At 44.3% G+C, this 18,814-nt stretch overlaps 1 protein-coding gene across 4 annotated transcripts in view; it reads left to right on the forward strand.

Moving 5' to 3' along the window:
- The window catches only part of DENND2B (DENN domain containing 2B), a 98,591-nt gene that overhangs the window by 34,862 nt on the left and 44,915 nt on the right, over positions 1-18,814 (forward strand). For 2 of the 4 annotated variants that reach the window (XM_074372437.1, XM_074372439.1), the window contains exon 2: positions 13,843-13,947. In XM_074372437.1, coding sequence (XP_074228538.1) covers positions 13,868-13,947 — 80 coding nt within the window. In that variant the 5' untranslated portion in view covers positions 13,843-13,867. Of the gene's footprint in view, positions 1-5,152; positions 5,281-13,842; positions 13,948-18,814 lie in introns of those variants that run through there. The other 2 variants (XM_074372436.1, XM_074372438.1) reach the window with 2 other exon arrangements.

Below are 18,814 nucleotides of genomic sequence, written 5' to 3' on the forward strand. Positions count from 1 at the left end.
GGCTGTCAGTGGACACCCGCTCCCAGATTCCCATCGTTCCCTCCCTCTGTGGATTAATGGCTGGGTTTGTGGCCATTGCCCAAGTCTGAGCCTGTGTGGAAGTCCCCTGCTGGCCGGCTGGCTTCTGGGCTGGCTTGGGTTTTATTCATGAGGTCTGTGCTGAATAGAGCTTTTCAGGGAGGGAGTTCAGAGGGGCGCCTGGGAGCCTGGGGTAAAGCTGATGCAGATGTGCACAGCCTCTGGACTGAGAAGGAGCTGGTGGTGCTCTGTCAGCTGCAGTGGAAGCCTGAGTGTGCCATCCACTGGCCTGAGTGCTAGCTGCCCACCTGCTGGGCAGGGTTGGGCCTGCCCTGGGAACTCCTCCTCAGCTGCTTGACACAGAGACTTAAAGACACCTGTTGCGTATAGCACAGGGAACTATATTCAATATCTTGTAGTAACTTACGGTGGAAAAAGATATGAAAATGACTATATGTTCATGTATGACTGAAGCATTATGCTGAACACCAGAAATTGGCACAACATTGTAAAACGACTATACTTCAATCAATGAGAATATATATACGAAAAAAAAATCCTGTTGCAGTGGTTTCCAAACTTTCTCAGTTCGTGGATCTTTAGTGTTTTAGTAATTTTTCACAGTGCCCATAGGCTAAAAGAAATAACCTAAGTTTTATTTTTTAAGTATTCAGATGTAAACTACTTAGTAAGTGCTTATATCTTAATAACTGAGTAGGCATTTGAAAAAATTATACACATAAATTGAAAGGAAACATATTTTTAGAGGAGGGTTGGGGGTGGGTGAAAGAGGTGAAGGGGGATTAAGAGGTATAAACCCCCTGTTATATATAATACATAACTCCTGAGGATGTAATATACAGCATAAGGAATATGGTCAATAATACTGTAATAACTGTGTATGGGGACAGATGGTTACCAGGCTTATCGTGGTGATCATTCCATAATGTATGCAAATATCAAATCACTATGTGCTACACCTGAAACTAACAATGTTGTACATCAATTTCATTTCAAAATATTTTAATTTCATTCTTAAATAATCACAATCACTAACTTACGGAATGTACAGGGCACTGCACAACATCTCACATCTTGGAATCATTGAATTGAATACTGCCATCCCCAGTTCCTGTTCCACACTGCTTTTCGCATGGTTATTGCTTTTTATCACAGCAGCTGCTGAAAACCCAGCTTCATAAAGAAGTAACATCATTGAAAATAGTGTAGAGCAATCTAATGTTAAAACTGTGAACTCAGAGGGTGTCTGACAAATGTTGAGTATTGCTCTTATTTCCCTCAAACAGTTAAAGTCTCTTGCATCACTTCTGTGAGCTCACTGCGGTCCTCTAGGGCACCTCAGCACACAGGCTGAGCCACAGAAGCCAGGTAGCACTTGCTTTATTTAAAGGAGGAAAAAGAGTCAAATTCCGTTCTCATCATAACCATTAAAGAAGTTGGACAGATGGGTGGACGGACTCCCCTTATCTTTAGTCTCAGTTCCAGCGGGACTGCGTTTTTAGGGGAGAGCCTTTCTTTGACCAGGATTTCTGTGTTTGTGCCTCCATCCCCAGATAGGGAAGAATGATAAGGAGAAAAGGCCTGAAGATCAGCAAGGGAGGAGCATCTCTTATATTTATTTTGTGTTGATTCGGGGCCCTCTGAACTGGATGGCTTACAGAAAATGGGATTTTAACTCCAAGAATTTGCAGGCCAGGCATGAGACCACTGCCAATATCCTTTTTTAACTGTCCAGACAGAGCAGGGCTGCAGGGGTTTACTTGGGATGGAAGATGGCGTCCTGCCGCAAGATATGACAGAGACCAAAGGACTTATGTGCTCTGGTTTCAATTATAGAGCTCAGTGCCAACCCCTCCATACTCTGGGGTCTGCCACTTACTATGAAACCCTGGGCAAATTGCTTACCTGAACCTCAGTTTCTTTGTCTGTGAAATAGAGATAATGTCAGCTATGTTAATGAGATAAATGCATACTTAGAAGCAGCAGAGCCTGGCTGTACACATGCACTTTCTTCTACTACCTTCCAAAACTGAGACTTTTCTCCAAAGAGAAATCCACCCCTAATGGTTCTGTCCAAGATCTGAAGGTTGAGAGTTACCCTTCTTCCTGAAAACTTTGCTCTCTGATCTGATGTTCCCAAATCTGCTGAGCTCTGTAACCTGTGCACTCACTCTGAAGCTTCCTTTTTCACTCTCTAAATGGTATTTTTTCATGAACAGAGTTCTTATTTAGTGTTCTTATTTAATTTATCAATAGTTTACATTATGGTGGTTGCTTTTTGTATCCTGTTCAAGAAATCTGAGGCCTGCTTCAAGATCTCCTTGGCTTTTTTTTTCTTAGGAGGAGGGTAATTAGGTTTTTATTTACTTATTTGTTTATTTAATGGAGGTACTGGGGATTGAACCCAGGACTTTGTGCACGCTAAGCATGGACTCTACCACTGAGCTATATCCTCCCCCCACCTTGGCTTTTGCTTTTTTTTTTTTTTTTTCTCCTTTTCTGTTTGCAGTGTTCTTCTGCCTTCTTTATCTTCTACAAGTCCTGCAAGACTCAGCCCAGTGTCACTTCCTGTCTCCTGTGGAAGCTCTCCCCCGTGTCCACCCTGTCCACCTGATCAGGTGTCCTTCTCCTTCTCTCAGAGCTCTGTGTTCATACTTCTGTCACAGCTCCAGTTACATGGTACCAGAACCTTTTCTTTACTTGTCTGTCTCAGGCAGGATGGGGAACTGCTCAAGGGCAAGGACCAGAGCATAGCACAGTAGCATGGGGGCCTGGCTGGGAAGGTGCCCTCAAAGGGTTCAAGTAAGTAAACAAATGGAAGTCTTAGGTGCCCACACTTGTGTCTCTTTTTCTTCTTCTCTGATGGTATTTCCCCACCTTTTCTTAAGCTGTGCCCTCTTTTGTTGAGCAGAAAGATCTTCCAGGGAGACTGAAATGCTCCCCCCAGAGAGTATGCTGCAGATTTAGAGTTAACTACCTTACAGTGCTTCCGAGAGGGCTGATCAGTAGTGTCTAAACAGTAGACATCAGGAAAGGAAGGTCTTAAAATTCATGCAGCTTCAGAGAAGGACCCTTGCACTTTATAATAAGAATATAAAGTAATATATTAAGAATGTAATGTAATCTTTGCGGAGAGCACTTTCAGTTGTTCTTGGGCTAAAGCTGCCCTTGCGCTGAATCTTTTGGGTGTTCAGAGGATGTGGCCCCCTTTTGAATTTTCTGAGTGGGTGTGCTTGCTGCTGGTAGGTCAGACTCTGAACTGAGAAGGCTCGTGGGGTTGGAAGATGGGCCTGGATGGTGGAGCTATTCACTCTCTCAAGGTGGGACCACTCTGAGCTGATGGCAGATGTTTTTTCATTAAAAAATATTTATTGAGGGCCTACTGTGCACCAGGGTCTGTCCTAGGCACTGAGGGTACAGCTGTGAACAAAAACAAAAGTCCCTAGCCTCATGGAGCTGATGTAAATATAGTAAATAAATTGTGGAAAGAAAAGCAGAATGTTAGATGGTGATAAATGCTATGGTAAACAGAAAAAGGGAGAGCAGGAGTGCTGAGGGGGCTGTGGGGTAGAGGAAGGTTTTTTTTTAAGAGCTTCAGTAAGAAGATGATGTCTGACCAGAGACTTGGGGGATGAGGGAGCAGGCTCTCTCAGTGGAGTATGCTCCAGGTACAGGAGACAGCAGGTCTGGAGGCCCGGAGGTGGAATGTGCCTGTGTATTAGAGGAAATGATAAGGAGGCAGTGTCGCTGGTGGGGAAAGAGTAGTTGAAATGAGGTCAGAGATGTCATTGGGACCCAGATGATGAAGACCTTGTAGGTCATTTTTTGGCTCTTGCTTTAAACAATTGGGAGTCACGTTAGGGTTTTGAGCAGAGAAGTGACAAGATCTGCACTGTTGCCAGTGGTGGTGAATGTGATGGTGGTAGTTTATTGAGGGTCCATTCTGATTGTCTATTTTCTCAGTGAAATAGGAAACAAATTTGGCTAAGAGAGTGAGGACAAGGAAAGAAGTCTTGAGGCTGAGAGTTGGAGGAAAGTTAAACTCTTGGCCCAAAGGCTTCAAGTGTGTTCCCTCTTGGTTCTGAATGTCTTCTGTTTTTTTATACATGGCTTCTTACTGGTCTTCATGTTCTCATTATAGAGGTGGGGTATCCTTCCTTTGCTGCAGATAGGAAACTGAGGTATCCAGACTGGCTCTGTCACTTTAATCCTTCCTATTTCCTTCATCTTCTGAGAAGGTCAGCTTGTGGGTGGTGTGTTTTCCTGGAGCAGGGCAGGCATCTTGAGTTCAGCTAGACTGGAGAGCATGGGAAGGGTGAGAATAAGGTCAAGATTTAGTATCAGAAAAGGCTTCAGAAAGAAGTTGACGTTTGAACTGGGTATTTAAGAAGCAGTGTGGGTGGAGGACTTGAAGATGGAAGGAATTGGTTGAATAAAAGCTTGGAGGCATGAACATTCCTGGCATGTGCAGGATGTGGCAGCCTGCTGTGAGTGGCCTAGGGAAGGCACTCGTGTGAGATAGGTCTGCGGCCTCGGAATCATCATGATTACAGGACCCACCGGGTTCTTCTTGCCAAAGTGAAAGAGGGCAGGACTCTGCAGGGTGGACTGGGCCTCTGATCTGGGGACAGAGTGGGCTCCATCATCCTGGCAGAGCTGGGTTAAGCCGCTTGCTGAGAGGCTGAGAGGCAGGCAGAAACAACTATGTCTAGGTTTTTAAAACTGTCTTGGAAACAACCAGATTTCCTTTGGCCTGGAATTGCCTAACGAGCCCTCACCCCATTTCAGGCTTTCAGGAAATATTTAAACCCAGCTTCAAACCTCCATAGAATCTGTACTGAAGTGGAGAAGGACCATCTGGCAGGAAAAGAGATTGAAATGGTTGAGGTTGAAAACTCAAACTTAAAGGCCTCTTTGGAGAGGAGAATTGGGAAAGAGGATGTGGGAGTTGATAAGTGGACAGTGAAGAGATGGAAATAGAGCTTAATTTTTTTCTGGTTATTATTCAACAACAACAACAACAACAAAAATCATCTTTTTTTTGTTGCTGGTTGAGGAGGATTTCAGCCTCATAGGGACTTGTAAAAACACCCGGAAATTCTTCTGGTCTTTAGCAAAACAACTCTTGGTTCCACTCCATGTGATCAGGCTCATAATCCCCTTGACATTTTTGCTTGAAGGGCTTTCTGGACCTAGACTCTCAGAACCTGGGGCTGGAATGGAAGTGATCCAACGTACAAGGTATGTCAGAGCACTGACTGAGGAAAGGTGTCGGGCGCCTTGGAGGGAATTAGGGGATAGACTTGAGAAAAACCTTCCTGGCTCCATTTTAAAGCTTTTGATACCCATCCACCCAACCTCTGAGCCCACTGTCTCCCCTTTCCCTTGTAATCCCTTATTTTTAGGCACAACAGAGCCAAAGACAAGGTTGTGGGCAGAGAACCAGTGAGAAATGAATCAGGAAAGGAGGAAAAAGGGAGGTGGAGGAGAAGAAAGCCTGCATGAATGAGATGAAGGCAAGTTTCCCGGGAACAGCCTTTCCTCATGGGTGTGTCAGATGAGAACCTGTGGTTGCAGTAGGGTTCTGAAAGATAATAGGGGCACTAGGGAGGAGGTTGAAACTCTTGAGACAGACAGGATTGGCTGAGGGGTGGGAGGAAAAGGCCTGTGGTTGACAGTCCAGCTGGGTGGCAGCTATAGGTGGAGAACTCCCTTCCGTTGGTTTTTTAGCAGCCATGACTTTGGGGAGTGAACAGGTGCACCTTTAAAGCTTAGGCCAGTGCTAGAATTTCTAGGGCCTTTTGTCTTCCTTGCCTTTGACTCCTTGGAGGCCTCCTTTGCCATCAGTTCACAAGTCAGTTAACATTTATTTGTGTGCCTTTTATGTGCAGAACTTTCTGCCGTGTTCTGAGTATTGTTCAAAACATGGAGAAGAACTAACTGGCACTGCCCTGTGGCTTTCTCAGCCGTGGGTGGACAGAGTGGGCCACGATGTCAGGAGACCTGGGGGGTGGCTCAGTTTCCTAGGAAGGCCAGAGAACAGAGAGGCTGTGCAGGTGAGCTGCTAGGGCAAGGCCCGAGCTGTTAGTGCAGCGGAGCCATGAAGGGTAAACACAGCGCCTCCCGCCCAGCCCAGCCCAGCCCAGCCCAGCCCAGGGGCACCTGCAGGAGAGAAAGGAAGACTCCAACGCTCAGGCTTTTGAGAACTCTGGTTTAGGTGCTTAGAAGGAGCTCTTTCTAACGATGACCCTCCTTGAAACTTCACAGTGCCAATATTAGTTGCTGAGAGACTCTTGGAGGAAGAAATGAAAGACCTAAGCTCTCCTCTGGGGGAGCTGCCTGTCTGTTCCTTATCCCCTGGCGGGGCCTAGGGCTGAGGAAAGGCTGCAGGAGGGAGTCAGTAAGGAGGTGAAGAGGGTCTGGGGAGGTGTTCTTTGGGCAGAGCGAGTTTCCAGGCTGACTCCTGGACAGGCGGGCCACTGCTGTACAGAGCTGCAGAGTCCGTGGGCTGAAACCAGGTTCTCAGGGCACAGCAGAGCTCAGTTCCCCTCCCGCCTTCTCCTTCCCTCCACGCTGCTTCCTCCGCTGTTACTTCCGCACCAGAGATTGCTTAGGAAATCAGTGAAATGTAGGGTCGGGAGAAATTCTCTCGTGTGGTTTAGAGGTCTCCTTGGTCGGTGTGTCGACTTCTTACCTGAACTGGTGAAGCAAAGTGCTTGGCAGTGTTCCCTCTGGGTGACAACTGATGCTAACCCCAGCACAGCGGGAGACTTCCTCCAAATGCCGCATCTGTTCCTCATCGCCCTCAGGGTTCACATGCCTCCTTCCTCAGGGGCAGGGTGGACCATAATTAAGCCTCCAGAAAAGTACCACACATTTAGAAATGTCACCTAAACAAGGGAAAACTGTTTTTTGCTCTAGGAAGGTTCATTCTCAGAGGCTGGGCACTCCTTCTAAGAAGCTCCTTTCAGAGACTGGTCTTTAATCGGTCCCTTCTCAGACCTTGGAGATTGTGTCTGTGGATCGGGTGATGAGACTGGATTGTAGGGAGAGGGAGTGCTGAGGGGGCTGGAGAGATCATTGCAAGATGAAGGCTGGCCTGAGCGAAAGCTTGGAGCCTTCCAGAGGGCCTCTCCTCCAGTGGCAGTGAGGGGGATAGATGAAGGGTTTTGGGCAGCCAAGATGCAGTGTCCTGACCAGGATGGGCTTCTCAAGCCCAGCCCCCCAGGATGCTTTGTGTGGCTGCTTCCGGTGCCCTACCCGCAACCCTCCCCTGCTGGGACCCAGGCTAGGGTGGTGGCTCTCACCTGCCGACTAGGAGAGTCAGGGCCCAGAGCTGAGTGAAGCTGGCCAGCTGTAGGCTTGGGTGGGGAGGGAGGTAAACTGGAGAGAGCTTGCTACATCTAGATGGACTGCCAACTGCTGCCGTGTAGAAAGGTAGATGGTGATGGCAGATTTCTAATTTTTCAAGAGAAACTAGAATCTGAATTTTTATTTGTGTTTTATATGTACTCACAATTTTTAAAATGTTTGACAACTAATTCAGTTTTTTAAAAACATAAAAGGAAGGCCAAATAAGACATATTTTTGCTCTTGCAAACCACCTGTTAATGTCTTCAGGTATAAACCCTCTTCCCCAGGAGTTTGGAAGGGACGGAAGTGTGAGCGGAGCAGCTGCCAGCTACCAGGGGTGGGCGGCGGGAAGGGGTGTTTTGAGATACAGGAACTGAGAGCACACTGAAGACTGAGGAAACTGTTTAGAGGAGACCGTGATAATGCTTCCACTGGGTCCCGTGATGTGCCTGCTCCTTTGTCGTTGAGGGTCGATGGTTCTGTGCAGGTTGAAGAAGCTGGGGGTGTGGGAGAAGAGGGGCCGAGTGTTCATCTTTAATTTGCTCACAGCTGGGCAAACTCTTGGGAAGATGGTCAGTGGTGACCCTTCTTACCTCTCCAAGGCCTCAGAGAGCACGCTGTAGGACACAGGTTTTCACAGTTACGGGTGTATAAGACTAGCCAAAATGCTTACTGAACATGCACATCCCTAGGCTTCATCCCCACAGATTTTGGATTCCTGTTCAGGAGGGGGAGCTGAGGCCTGGGACTCTGAATTTTTAACAAGCACCCCTATCAATGTTAAGGAGAGTAAGTAGACAGTAGAGTCAGACAGAGCTGAGTCCACATTTATGCCCTCTTCCTTCACTAGGTGAGTGATCTTGGGCCAGTTATCAATCTCTCTGAACCTAAATTTCCTCATCGGAAAATTGAGTCTGTGTTATCACTACCTCAGAGAATGGTGAGAGCTGAATTAGAAAGTGACTGGAGGCAGTGCTGAGCCTGACTCAGAGCTGAGGCTCCGGACAGGCCACCTAGGCTGAAATTCCTGCCTTGTCGCTTTCTAGCTGTGTGACTTGGAGCAAGCGATTTAACTGCTCTGTATCTTGGTTTCCTTGGTAACGTGTAAATAATAATAGTACCCCCTTCTTAGGGTTGTCACAAGGATTAAATGATTTAATCCTTTAAAATGCTTACAACTTTAACCATTATAATTATATAAAGAATCTGGCAGCACCTCTCATAATAAACGTACATTTGCTTTCTTTAAGTCCTCTTACTGTGGCTAACAAATAGGTTAAGGCTTACTTTCAAATGTCACCTCTCTATAAGGCCTTCCTGGCATCTACTTTTTACTTCACTTTTCTCCCTTTTTACAGTTAGCTTCTCCAGGGCAGGGACTGTGTCTGTCCATTTTTATATCCTAGTGCCTTGCATAGTGCCTCTCATACAGTAAATGGATTGGAGGGGAGTGCAGGGAATCCAAAAAATGACTAGCTTGGGAATGAAGAGGGTGCCTTCCAAATACCTAGAGAAGCATGATCTGGAAGAAAAACATTTATTAAGCTTCAGTGTACCAGAATAATGTCATGTGAGGTAGGTCATGTTATCATTATTGCTCTTACGGTCTTCAAAACTCACGTGTGAAATGATACTTGACTAGGGCTCACTATAGGCAGGGCTGGACTTAGTTATCTGACTCCAAGTCAGGTGTGCTTCCCCCTGTACCTCCGGAACCTGGGACTGTGGTCTCTCCAACTCAGTACAGAGTTTGTAGAAGAGTTCTAGTGGTACCTTATTATGTTAATTTCTCTGGCTTGTAACTCTTCAGATAGTTGTCTGTAATTTGTCAGAGCTGAGTTTTTGAGCAATTCATGATTGGTGGTAGATGCTAATTGAACAATTTCATTTTCCAAACATGTAGTTTTTGCCTGGATTTTGCCATTGGTGGGCCTGGGAACTAATAAAACAGCCTCTCTTCCCCGACACCTAGCTTCTCTGCGCTATCCCCAGTGGGTATTTTCTTTGCTTGGGAGCATCTTCTCTCATTTGAGTCAGACTAGCCAAGGTATCAGGCTGAAAGCATAGATGACAGCCTGGGGTTACTCTTAGGACATTGAGGGAAGCAGTGTTCCCTGTTCCCCAGGAAGCCAACCATGCAGCGAGCTCACGTCTGAGCTTCAGGTGTAAAGGGTTAGTCTGGTCCTCAGTTCCTCAAGCTACTGGGTTATTTCCTGACCCTGATAGACCTGGCTAGAGAGTGCAGGTGGGCAGGAGCACGCTGAGTTGGCATCTCTGACTTAGCTGGCCCTTCTGTGATTGTCAGCCGTGTCTGCCCAAGACACCTTAACTCCTGGCTAATCTCTTGCAGAAGTGTGACCAAGGGTCACTGCCATGGGCCTGGTGGCAGTTTTGATCTACTCCTCTCTTGGTTGCATCTTCCCAGGATTTTTCTTCTTGCTCCAAGCAAATATCACAGTGATCTACAGTTTTCCTTCTTACTAAGTTGGCTCTGTGTTCTCATATTCAACTATATGATAGCATTTCAGAGCAGTGGGTCCACCTCCTTAGGTTGGAAATTCAGGAAAGGAAGAAATGTATTTTTCATCATGTTCTTTTAATATATTTCAGCTTCTGGTCTTTCCATAGATCTTCTGTCCTTTCCCTGAGGGCCTGCCCTGGAGCTGGTGGAGCATGTCCAGTGTTGTTTTGGTGGGTTCCAATGGTGATCGGGACTGTTGTTACCATGGGCATGATTGAAAGCTGGTGCTTAGCAAGTTGATTCCTTGCAGCACTGTGCTCCTTAAGGACCCTGAGAACTGGCCTAGGAAAGCTTCCAGAGGCTGTTTCTTCCTTCCCTTCTTCCTGTTGCACATGTAGCCATATGCCAAGCGCTTAATTTGGTACTGGGCTGGTGCAAGTAAAGAATATCTCACCAGAGTCAGTATGCACAGGTGCTCTGGTGGCAGGATTGAATCCTCGTCTTCCTCTTCTCCTTCCTCCCCATCACTAACATGCTGGTATACTTAAATTTATAGAGATTTTTTTCTCCCAATAGGTAGGGATGGTTTTTTATGAAGAATAAAAGTGAGGCTTAGGGTTTGTTTTGTTTTTCTAAAAGCATCTGTGGGATTCACCCTGGAGAGATATTTCATTGCTGTCACCATCACCTGCCATCACCTGCTGTCTGCTTTCTCCCTTTCTAGCTCCCACTTCACTCACTAACACTATCACCAAAACAATGGCCCTTGAGAGCCTGCATGAAATTAAAGAAATCAGATGTAGTGCATTTCATGTTGAAATTAGGGAAGAGTTATAAATGATATCAAGAATTAGTTTTTGCCTTATTTTGATCATCAAGACCAATTGCTTAATTGTACCAAGATAATAAATAGGATGGTCACAAGGATTAAGGTCCTTAGTGGCATAAATAAATAGGTTTAACTTTCATACCCAAATATACTTCTTTTTGGTCAAGGTGACAAGAATGCCAGAGTGAGAACTGCTGTTCCTGCACCATTCAGCTTCCGTGAGGGTGTAGCCCAGGCCAGAGTGCACATTCATGTTGCAAATATGTTTGGTATATCATTTATTTTCTCTTACATCTACTCTTAAAACGATTTTTTTTTTGCCTGTAAGTTTTAACATTTATATTGATATATAATTCTCATACCATAAAATTCACATATATAAAGTGTACAATTCATTTGTTTTTAATGTGTTCACAGAATTCTGCAACCCTCACCACTATTGAGCTAATTGCAGAACTTTTTTTTTTTACCCCCCAAAAGAAACACCATACTCATTGCAGTTACTCTTCATTCTGCCACCCTCAACCCAACCCTAAGCAACCACTAATTTATTTTCTGTCTCCGTAGATTTGCCTATTCTGGATATTTCATAAAAATGGCATCAGGGTTCATCCATGTTGTAGAATATATCCTTTTTATGTCTGAATAATATTCCATTTTATGGATATATCACATTTTGTTAATGCATTCGTCCATTGATGGACATTTGGGTTGTTTCCACTTTTTGGCTACTATGAATAATGCTGTTGTGAACATTTGTACACATATTTGTGTGAACTTGTTTTCATTTCAAAGGTGGATCATGCTGAGTCATATGGTAACTGTACGTATCACTTTCTGAGAAACTGCCCAACTGTTTTTCAGAGTGACTGCACAATTTCACATTCCCACCAGCAGTGAATGAAGGTTCTAATTTCTCCACAGTCTCACCAGCACTTCTTTTTATCTGTCTTTTTGATTATAGCCATTCTGGTGGTGTGGAGTAATATCTCATTGTGGTTTTGATTTCGTGTTCCTAATGACTAGTGATGTTGAACATTGTATCATGTGCTTGTTAGCCATTTTTATGTCTTTGGAGAAATGGCTAAATCCTTTGTCTACTTTTTAATTGGATTCTGTGGTTTAGTATTGAGTTGTAAGAGTTCTTAATATATTCTGGATACAAATTGCTTAGCAGATATATATGATTTGTAAGTAATTCTCTCATTCTGTGGGTGTCTTTTTACTTTCTTACGGTACTTTTTACAGCACAGAAGTTTTTTATTTGATATAATACATTTATGTCTTTTTTTCTTTTGTTGCTTGTGCTTTTGGTGTCATATCTAAGAAACCATTGCCTAATCCAGTGTTACAAAGATTTTCTCTATATTTTTTTCCAGGCTTTGCTTTTGTAATTTTAACTCTTACATTTAGGCCTATGATCCATTTTTCCTTTTTTTTTTTTTGATATGGTATGAAGATGAGGGTCCTGCTGTATTCTTTTGCATATGAATGTCTGCTTGCCTGATCACCATTTGTTGAAAAGACTCTTCTTTCTCTCTTGAATGGTCTTAGCATCCTTGTTAAAAATCAATTGGCCATAAATGTATGGGTTTATTTCTCAACTCTCAATTCTATTCCACTGATTTCTATTTTTATTCGTATGTCTGTACACAGTGTCTTGATTACTGTGATTTTGTAGTATGTTTTGAAATTGGTAAGCGTGAGATCTCCAACTTTATTCTTCTTTTTCAAGATTGTTTGCTTTGGGTCCCTTGCATTGCCATAAGAGTTTAGTATCAGCTTGTCAATTTCTGCATTTGGTGGATATTCTGTTCAATCGGTAGATCAGTTTGGGGAATAGTGCCATTTTAGCCACTTTGAGTTTTCTGATTGTGAATGTAGGATATCTTTCTATTTATTTATGTCTTTAATTTCATTCAGTGATGTTTTGTAGTCTGTAGCCTATGTCTTGCGTTTCTTTTGTTAAATTTATTCCTAAGTATTTTATTCTTTTTGCTGCTATTATTAATGGAATTGTTTTTCTTGGTTTCATTTTCAGATTATTCACTGCTAGTGTATAGACAGAAAACTGATTTTTAAAATATTACTTTGTATCCTGAAAACTTGCTTGATTTTGCATGTTAGATTAAGAGTGTTTTAGTGGTATTGCTAGTATTTTCTACATACAAGATCGTATCGTCTGCAAATAAGAGGTAATTTTACTTCTTCCTTTCCAGTCTGGATGCACCCTTAAGTTTTAACCTTTTTCTTCCTTTCATTATTTCCTTTCATTATTTTAGCATAAAATAATGTTTCCTAAAGCATAGTGATATATTAGCTAACTATATATATATGGTACATGTATAGACATTTTTCACATTGTAAGTAGTTAAATACCTTAAAGTGTATTAATTTTATTTTCATAGGTGTTAAAAATATGATAGTTCATAATTTTATGGTGTTGGCTCAAATGTCACTTTATCAGGATGTTCTTCCCTGAACATCCTATTTAAATAGCAGATATTCACTCACCCTCTATCTTGCTTCGTTATTTCTTCCTACCACTTATCCCCATGCCTGTTGTACACAAATGTACACTGTGTATCAAACGTGTGATGTGTGCACTTATCGTCTATTTCTGTCCACTGGGACGTAAGCTCCATGGGAGCAGGGACTGTCTCACTCTTTGCTGGATGGCAGTGCCTAGGACATGGGTACTCAGTAAATATTTGTCCGATGAATGATTAATTGTTTAGAACAAGGTTAAATATTTTAAGAAAAGCGAGTCAGTTTCAAGTTGATTCAAGAAACATATTGTCTAAATAGTTGTTCAGAAGGCATGCAAATACGGCAAAATTCATAAAGGCTGTGTGGCATGCCAGGAGTTTGGGAAACTCTAACTTAAGAAATGAGAAGAAGCAGAATGGAAAAGGAGCTTTTAAAATCATTTTTCTGAAGTGATAAGTTATCTGTTAGCTCACAGACCCTTCCCCAACCCAGATCAGGGATCCCTTGTGGCTCTTAACCTATAACACATGAAATTAAGTATATGTGGGAAAGTGGTTCCTGCTACCCACCACAGAAACCCTGCTGGCACTTTTGGAGGTCATCTGGAAATGTTTGAGGTACTTTTGGCTGCCCATGGAAACTTGGCTTATAGATCATGTCTTCTTTGCAGGGCTCTGTGTTTGCAGAGAGCAGAAATGACCATGACTGCCAACAAGAATTCCAGCATCACCCACGGAGCTGGAGGCACTAAGGCCCCTCGGGGGACTCTGAGCAGGTGAGTAGGGGAGCACTGCTGGGGGAATGGGGCTCACTGGAGGGTAGCATCAAGGGACATCTAATGGCCTGTGTCCTGGGTAGGATTCCTGCCAAATGGAATTGATTATCGTCATGATTCTGACAGTCATCCAGGTGAATAATCTGTGCCAAGCTCTCTACAAACAGTGACATCTCAAGGCATTTTTTATGCCCTCTTAGATTTTGGTTACTCATCTATAAAGTAATAATACTACATATCCCATAGAGTTTCTGGAGGATTAAATGATATAATAATGTATGAGTGCTCAGATAGTGCCTCACCAAAGCAAAGCAAAACAAAACAAAACAAAAAACCACCCAATAAACGTTAGCTCCCTCCCTAGGATGGGACAGAAGCTTTCAGAGCTAACAGATAGATGTGCAGCCCTCACTGGGGCCTCTCAGGTTTTGGCCAAGGCTGGATGCTGATGTCCTAAAATAACCTCTTTTATTAAAGCCACATACCTTTCATAGCCTCTCCTTCTACTGAATCTCAGGTGGACAGATGTGGCTTTTGGAACCTCAGCCACCAGAATGGATAGCTGTGAGAAGGATGCTCATCTGAGACTGGGACCAGGCTGGTTCCTTCCTGGATGTCTCGGCTGTGCACTGCCAGGTGGAGTCCAGCGGAGTGTGGCACACTCAGGGCTGGCCAGCTGCAGTCGTAGCTGTTTGGTCTGTTTAGACCTGGAGTCTGGATATGGCCGGTAGATTGGGGCACAGGATGGATACCCTGGGGAGTGACTGACATGAACGAGGCAGGAAGAATTCTGTATACCACACGTGCAGAGTTTGGTCCCAGTGGAAATGGTCAGGATGGACTGTGCCAACTAAACAAAAGTTGTTCAGTTCTGGCTTGTTAACTAAGTAAGAGCTTGGGACTTAGACAAATTGAATGTCCACTCTCTGGCAGCAAGAGCAGTAAGAACGTCCCCTGCCCACACATTCCCTGTAAACTGGACTAGAGGTGCTTGTGTACTTGCTTCTCTAAACTGGGTGAGGCTAAGAACGGCCGGGACCAGCTTCCTGGGTAAAGCAAATAGAAAAATGGAACTCGCCCAGCGCACGTTAGTGGCCGAGGCAGAAACAGGTCTAGATCTCAGTCTTTGTCTTCCATTGTCTGCTTCTGAGGAACCGCTTTGCTGGGCTCTCCTCAGTCTGCTGGCATTTCTTACTCTGCGGTCTGACTGTGACTATGTTGGCAGATGGAGACTGGGAATTAAGGTTCCCATTTTTTAATGTGAGACTGTAGGGGTAAAATAAACATTATATATGATTGTATCATATTATTCTTAAATTAAAGGAAATAGTATATTTAGAACCTGAATTAGAAATTACCGTACCCAGGAGCTCTCAACTCCTTCAGGCATTCTTTTTTTTTTTTCTGATTTCCACTGTGTGTGGGGTGGGATGGGGGTGCTGTGTTTACATGAAGTCACAAAGCAGGATCAGAACTGCTGACAGGCACGGCAGTTTCTATTTGCAGTACATAGCTACATGTTTTAAACATCTTTACAATTTGCTCTTCTTTAGCTTCCCAGCGTGCTTGCCATCATAACATGACGCATGGTATTTGTAAATATCTGAACCTCTGATGTGCCTAAAAAAGCCCTTTTCCCTCTGAGTCTCCCCTTCCTTCCTGCCACATTTCCGCTTGCCTCCCTTCCTCCCTATTTTTCTGGGCTTTGGGCATGGAGTCATAGGCCTCTGTGGCTAGCTTCATCCTTCTCTCAAAGGCCACAGCTGGACTGTAATTGCTATTTCAAAAGTGTCATCTGGTGGTTTCTGGCTGCCTTCACCCCCCAGCCACATCTAGGGGGTGTTCTCTGGGCTGAGTAGGGCAGTAAGTCACCAATTCATTTAGGAAGTCGTCAGTGAACTCTGAGGGCTCTCCTCTTAGGTGCTGGACTCTGTGGTGGACAGTGGGGGATAAAGAGGGATGATCCATTCTCTTTTTTTAAGTTTGGATTGATGACCTTGGTACCCAGATTTCTTAGTCTGACCTTTCAATAGATGTTTGGCTGTGACTTGGAGCCCTGATCACTGCCAGCCCAGGAGTCCCAGTGTCAAAAGATTCCCAAGTGTGACCAGAACTTTGGGGAGTGCAGGAGTGCTAGGGCCTTGGGAAGCTGGGCCTTTCACGCTCTTGCTGCTCTGGGGACCTTCACAACATCCACATGGAGGCAGAGGAGCTCAGTGATACTGAGAGGCATTTGCATCTAGCTTTAGAGGCGGGGACTCTGGGGTATGAAAAACTGGTGGGGAAAGGCACGTGGGACCCTGTGGAACTGCTAGGATATGTATTTGCAAGACTGTATCCTTAATTTGAATAAGACTTCACCTGTGCCACCATTAAGCCAGTTTGGGTTAAGTATCCTGGATTCCATTCCATTATTAGGTTTTTATGGGTGTTTTGCTAATTTATTCTTTCTTTTCCTTTACAGCCCAGTCTTGATTTGGCAGGATATGTAGGAGGAGGAAACCTAAACCATTCATTTGCCCCCCAGAGCTTTGCTTTTTGCTGTATTTTGGTCTTCTGGAGCAGGTTTCCCTTTCTCCTTGTTGGTGAGGCCAAAGGGGAACAGTGCTTCACTCTTAGCAGCTTCACCTCCCCACAGGCTGCTCCCACTCCAGCGCATAAGATTTGGCTGCATCCATTTTGGGGTGTGGGAGATGAGATTCTCAGAGTTCCTCTGAATTCCAGAGGTCAGGCTTTATGATATTAGTGTTGACCTGGGTGGGACTCAAAGCAGCTTGGTGACTTGTAAACAAGATAGTGTTATATTCGGAGCTACTTCAGCTACCTAGATGGGGTGAACTTTGCCACTTGTTGCTCTCAGGAGATTTCACTTGTGCTGTAAGGCTTGGCAGGCACTGGGGGCTGTCTCAGAAGATTTGTGCCTGCTGATTTACTCAGCAGCTTCTTCACTATGAAACTCCAGCATTTGGGTCATTGTGACTTGGAAATAAATGCAGGCTGTCACAATTGTGTTCTGGGAGCCTTACTTCTGGACGGATGGATGTATGGGAAACTTGAGTGTCTATAAAAGTGTAGACTTCTTCGGGTCAAGGACTGACTGACTTCTGTTTCCTCCAAGCCTGGGACAATAGAAGACTGCACATACTATTTTGGAGTATGAGAGGTGGAGGGGGTCTTGGGATGCATTTGGCTCAATTACTTGATGTTATGTATGAACAAGCTAAAGTCCATGCAGGTGGTTGACAGTGGAACCATAATTTCAACTCACATTTGCAGGTTTCTGTGCAAAGGGAGGCCTTGGTTTATGATATGGTGAAATCCGAAGAGGTTTCGAGGCCCCCCTGACAAAATGAGTAGAGAGTTGGAGCCTTTGCCATAGACTTCAGGAAGAGGGTAGGGGCTTGCAGAGAAGAAAATCTCCGGAGAGTAGGGGTTATGGGTAGAAGATGCTGTTGCAGAGCCTGTCCTGGCCACAGCACACCAGACGGACCTGTGGCCTTAGGGGCCCCCAGTCACCTGGGATGCTTTCTAGAATCTAACTGTGTATCATCAGTATTATCTGATTATTTACTGCTACATAACAAATGACCCTAAACTTAGTGGCTTTAAACATTAACGGCCATTTATTTTGGCTCACAAATTGCAGTCTGGGTAGGGCTCAGTAGGGAAAGCTTATCTCTATACCTTGTGGCATCAGTAGGAGTGGCTTGAACTCAGGGAACCTGTTTACTCACTAGATTACCAGGTTATTACCAAGGGTCTTAAAGGATACAGATCAACAGCCAGGTGAAGAGATACAAAGGGTGAGGTCTCTAACAAAGGAGCTTTTGTCCCCATGGAGCTTGGGCCTGGCATGTTGGCAGGTGGAAGCATCCTGGTTCACCAGCCTGGAAGCTCTCTGAACCCTGCCCTTTTGGGCTTTTATGGTGGCTTCATATACATAGGTGTTATTGATTAACACATTGGCCATTGGTGATTGAATCAACCTCTGACCCCCTCTTCCCTCCTCAGAGGTGGGAGGTGGAGGGACTGAAAGCTGCAAATCCTCTAATCACAAGGCTGGTTCTTCTGGCAGCCAGCCCCCAACCTTAGGTGCGGTCCCATAGTCGCTTCATTAACATAACAAAAGACACCTTGATTGTTGTCATCACTTAGGGAAATTTTAAGGGTTTTATTAGGAGCTATGTGCCAGAAGTGGGGAAGAAGACCAAATATGTGTTTCTTACTATAAATCATAGCATCACACAAGGGGAGAGAAAACAGTTCCACTTGATGAGAGAAATATCAGTATCACATTGTGAGATGGGCATGTGAGATGGGATATGTTGTGGTCACTGTCTTTGGAAAATACCAGCTGCCCCTGGTCTGCTCTCTGGTCACAAAAATTCACATCCTTCCCACATGCAAAATACACTAAGTCTCTCCTCTAAGATCCCAAGCCTTATCCCATTAATAGCATCAGCTTGAAGTATAAGATCTCATCATTTAAATCAGGTCCAGCTAAAGATGAGAATGTTTGGGTGCAGTCCCTTTCATTGTGTGTATTTCTTTGAGTACTATTCCTCTTGATCTGAAGACCTATAAACTAACAAGACTATATATATGCCACCCAAAATACACTGGTAATACAGGCTTAGGGTAACCACTGAAGATACTTTTCAAAAAGGGGAAAACTGGAGGCCACTCAGCAGTTACTGGCCCATAACTGCATATATTCATTGAGACACATGTTGCCAATTCCTTGAGTAGGTCTTGGTCCTACTGCTTGAGAGTCATTTTTCTTGTCTGTAGCTCCAGGGCTTTTGGTTCTACCCTCTAAGTCATTCTTCCTTTTTCATAAAAAGTAGCCCATTCTTGCAGGTGAGTA

Source organism: Camelus bactrianus, chromosome 10, assembly GCF_048773025.1.
Source record: "Camelus bactrianus isolate YW-2024 breed Bactrian camel chromosome 10, ASM4877302v1, whole genome shotgun sequence".
NCBI lineage: Eukaryota > Metazoa > Chordata > Mammalia > Artiodactyla > Camelidae > Camelus > Camelus bactrianus.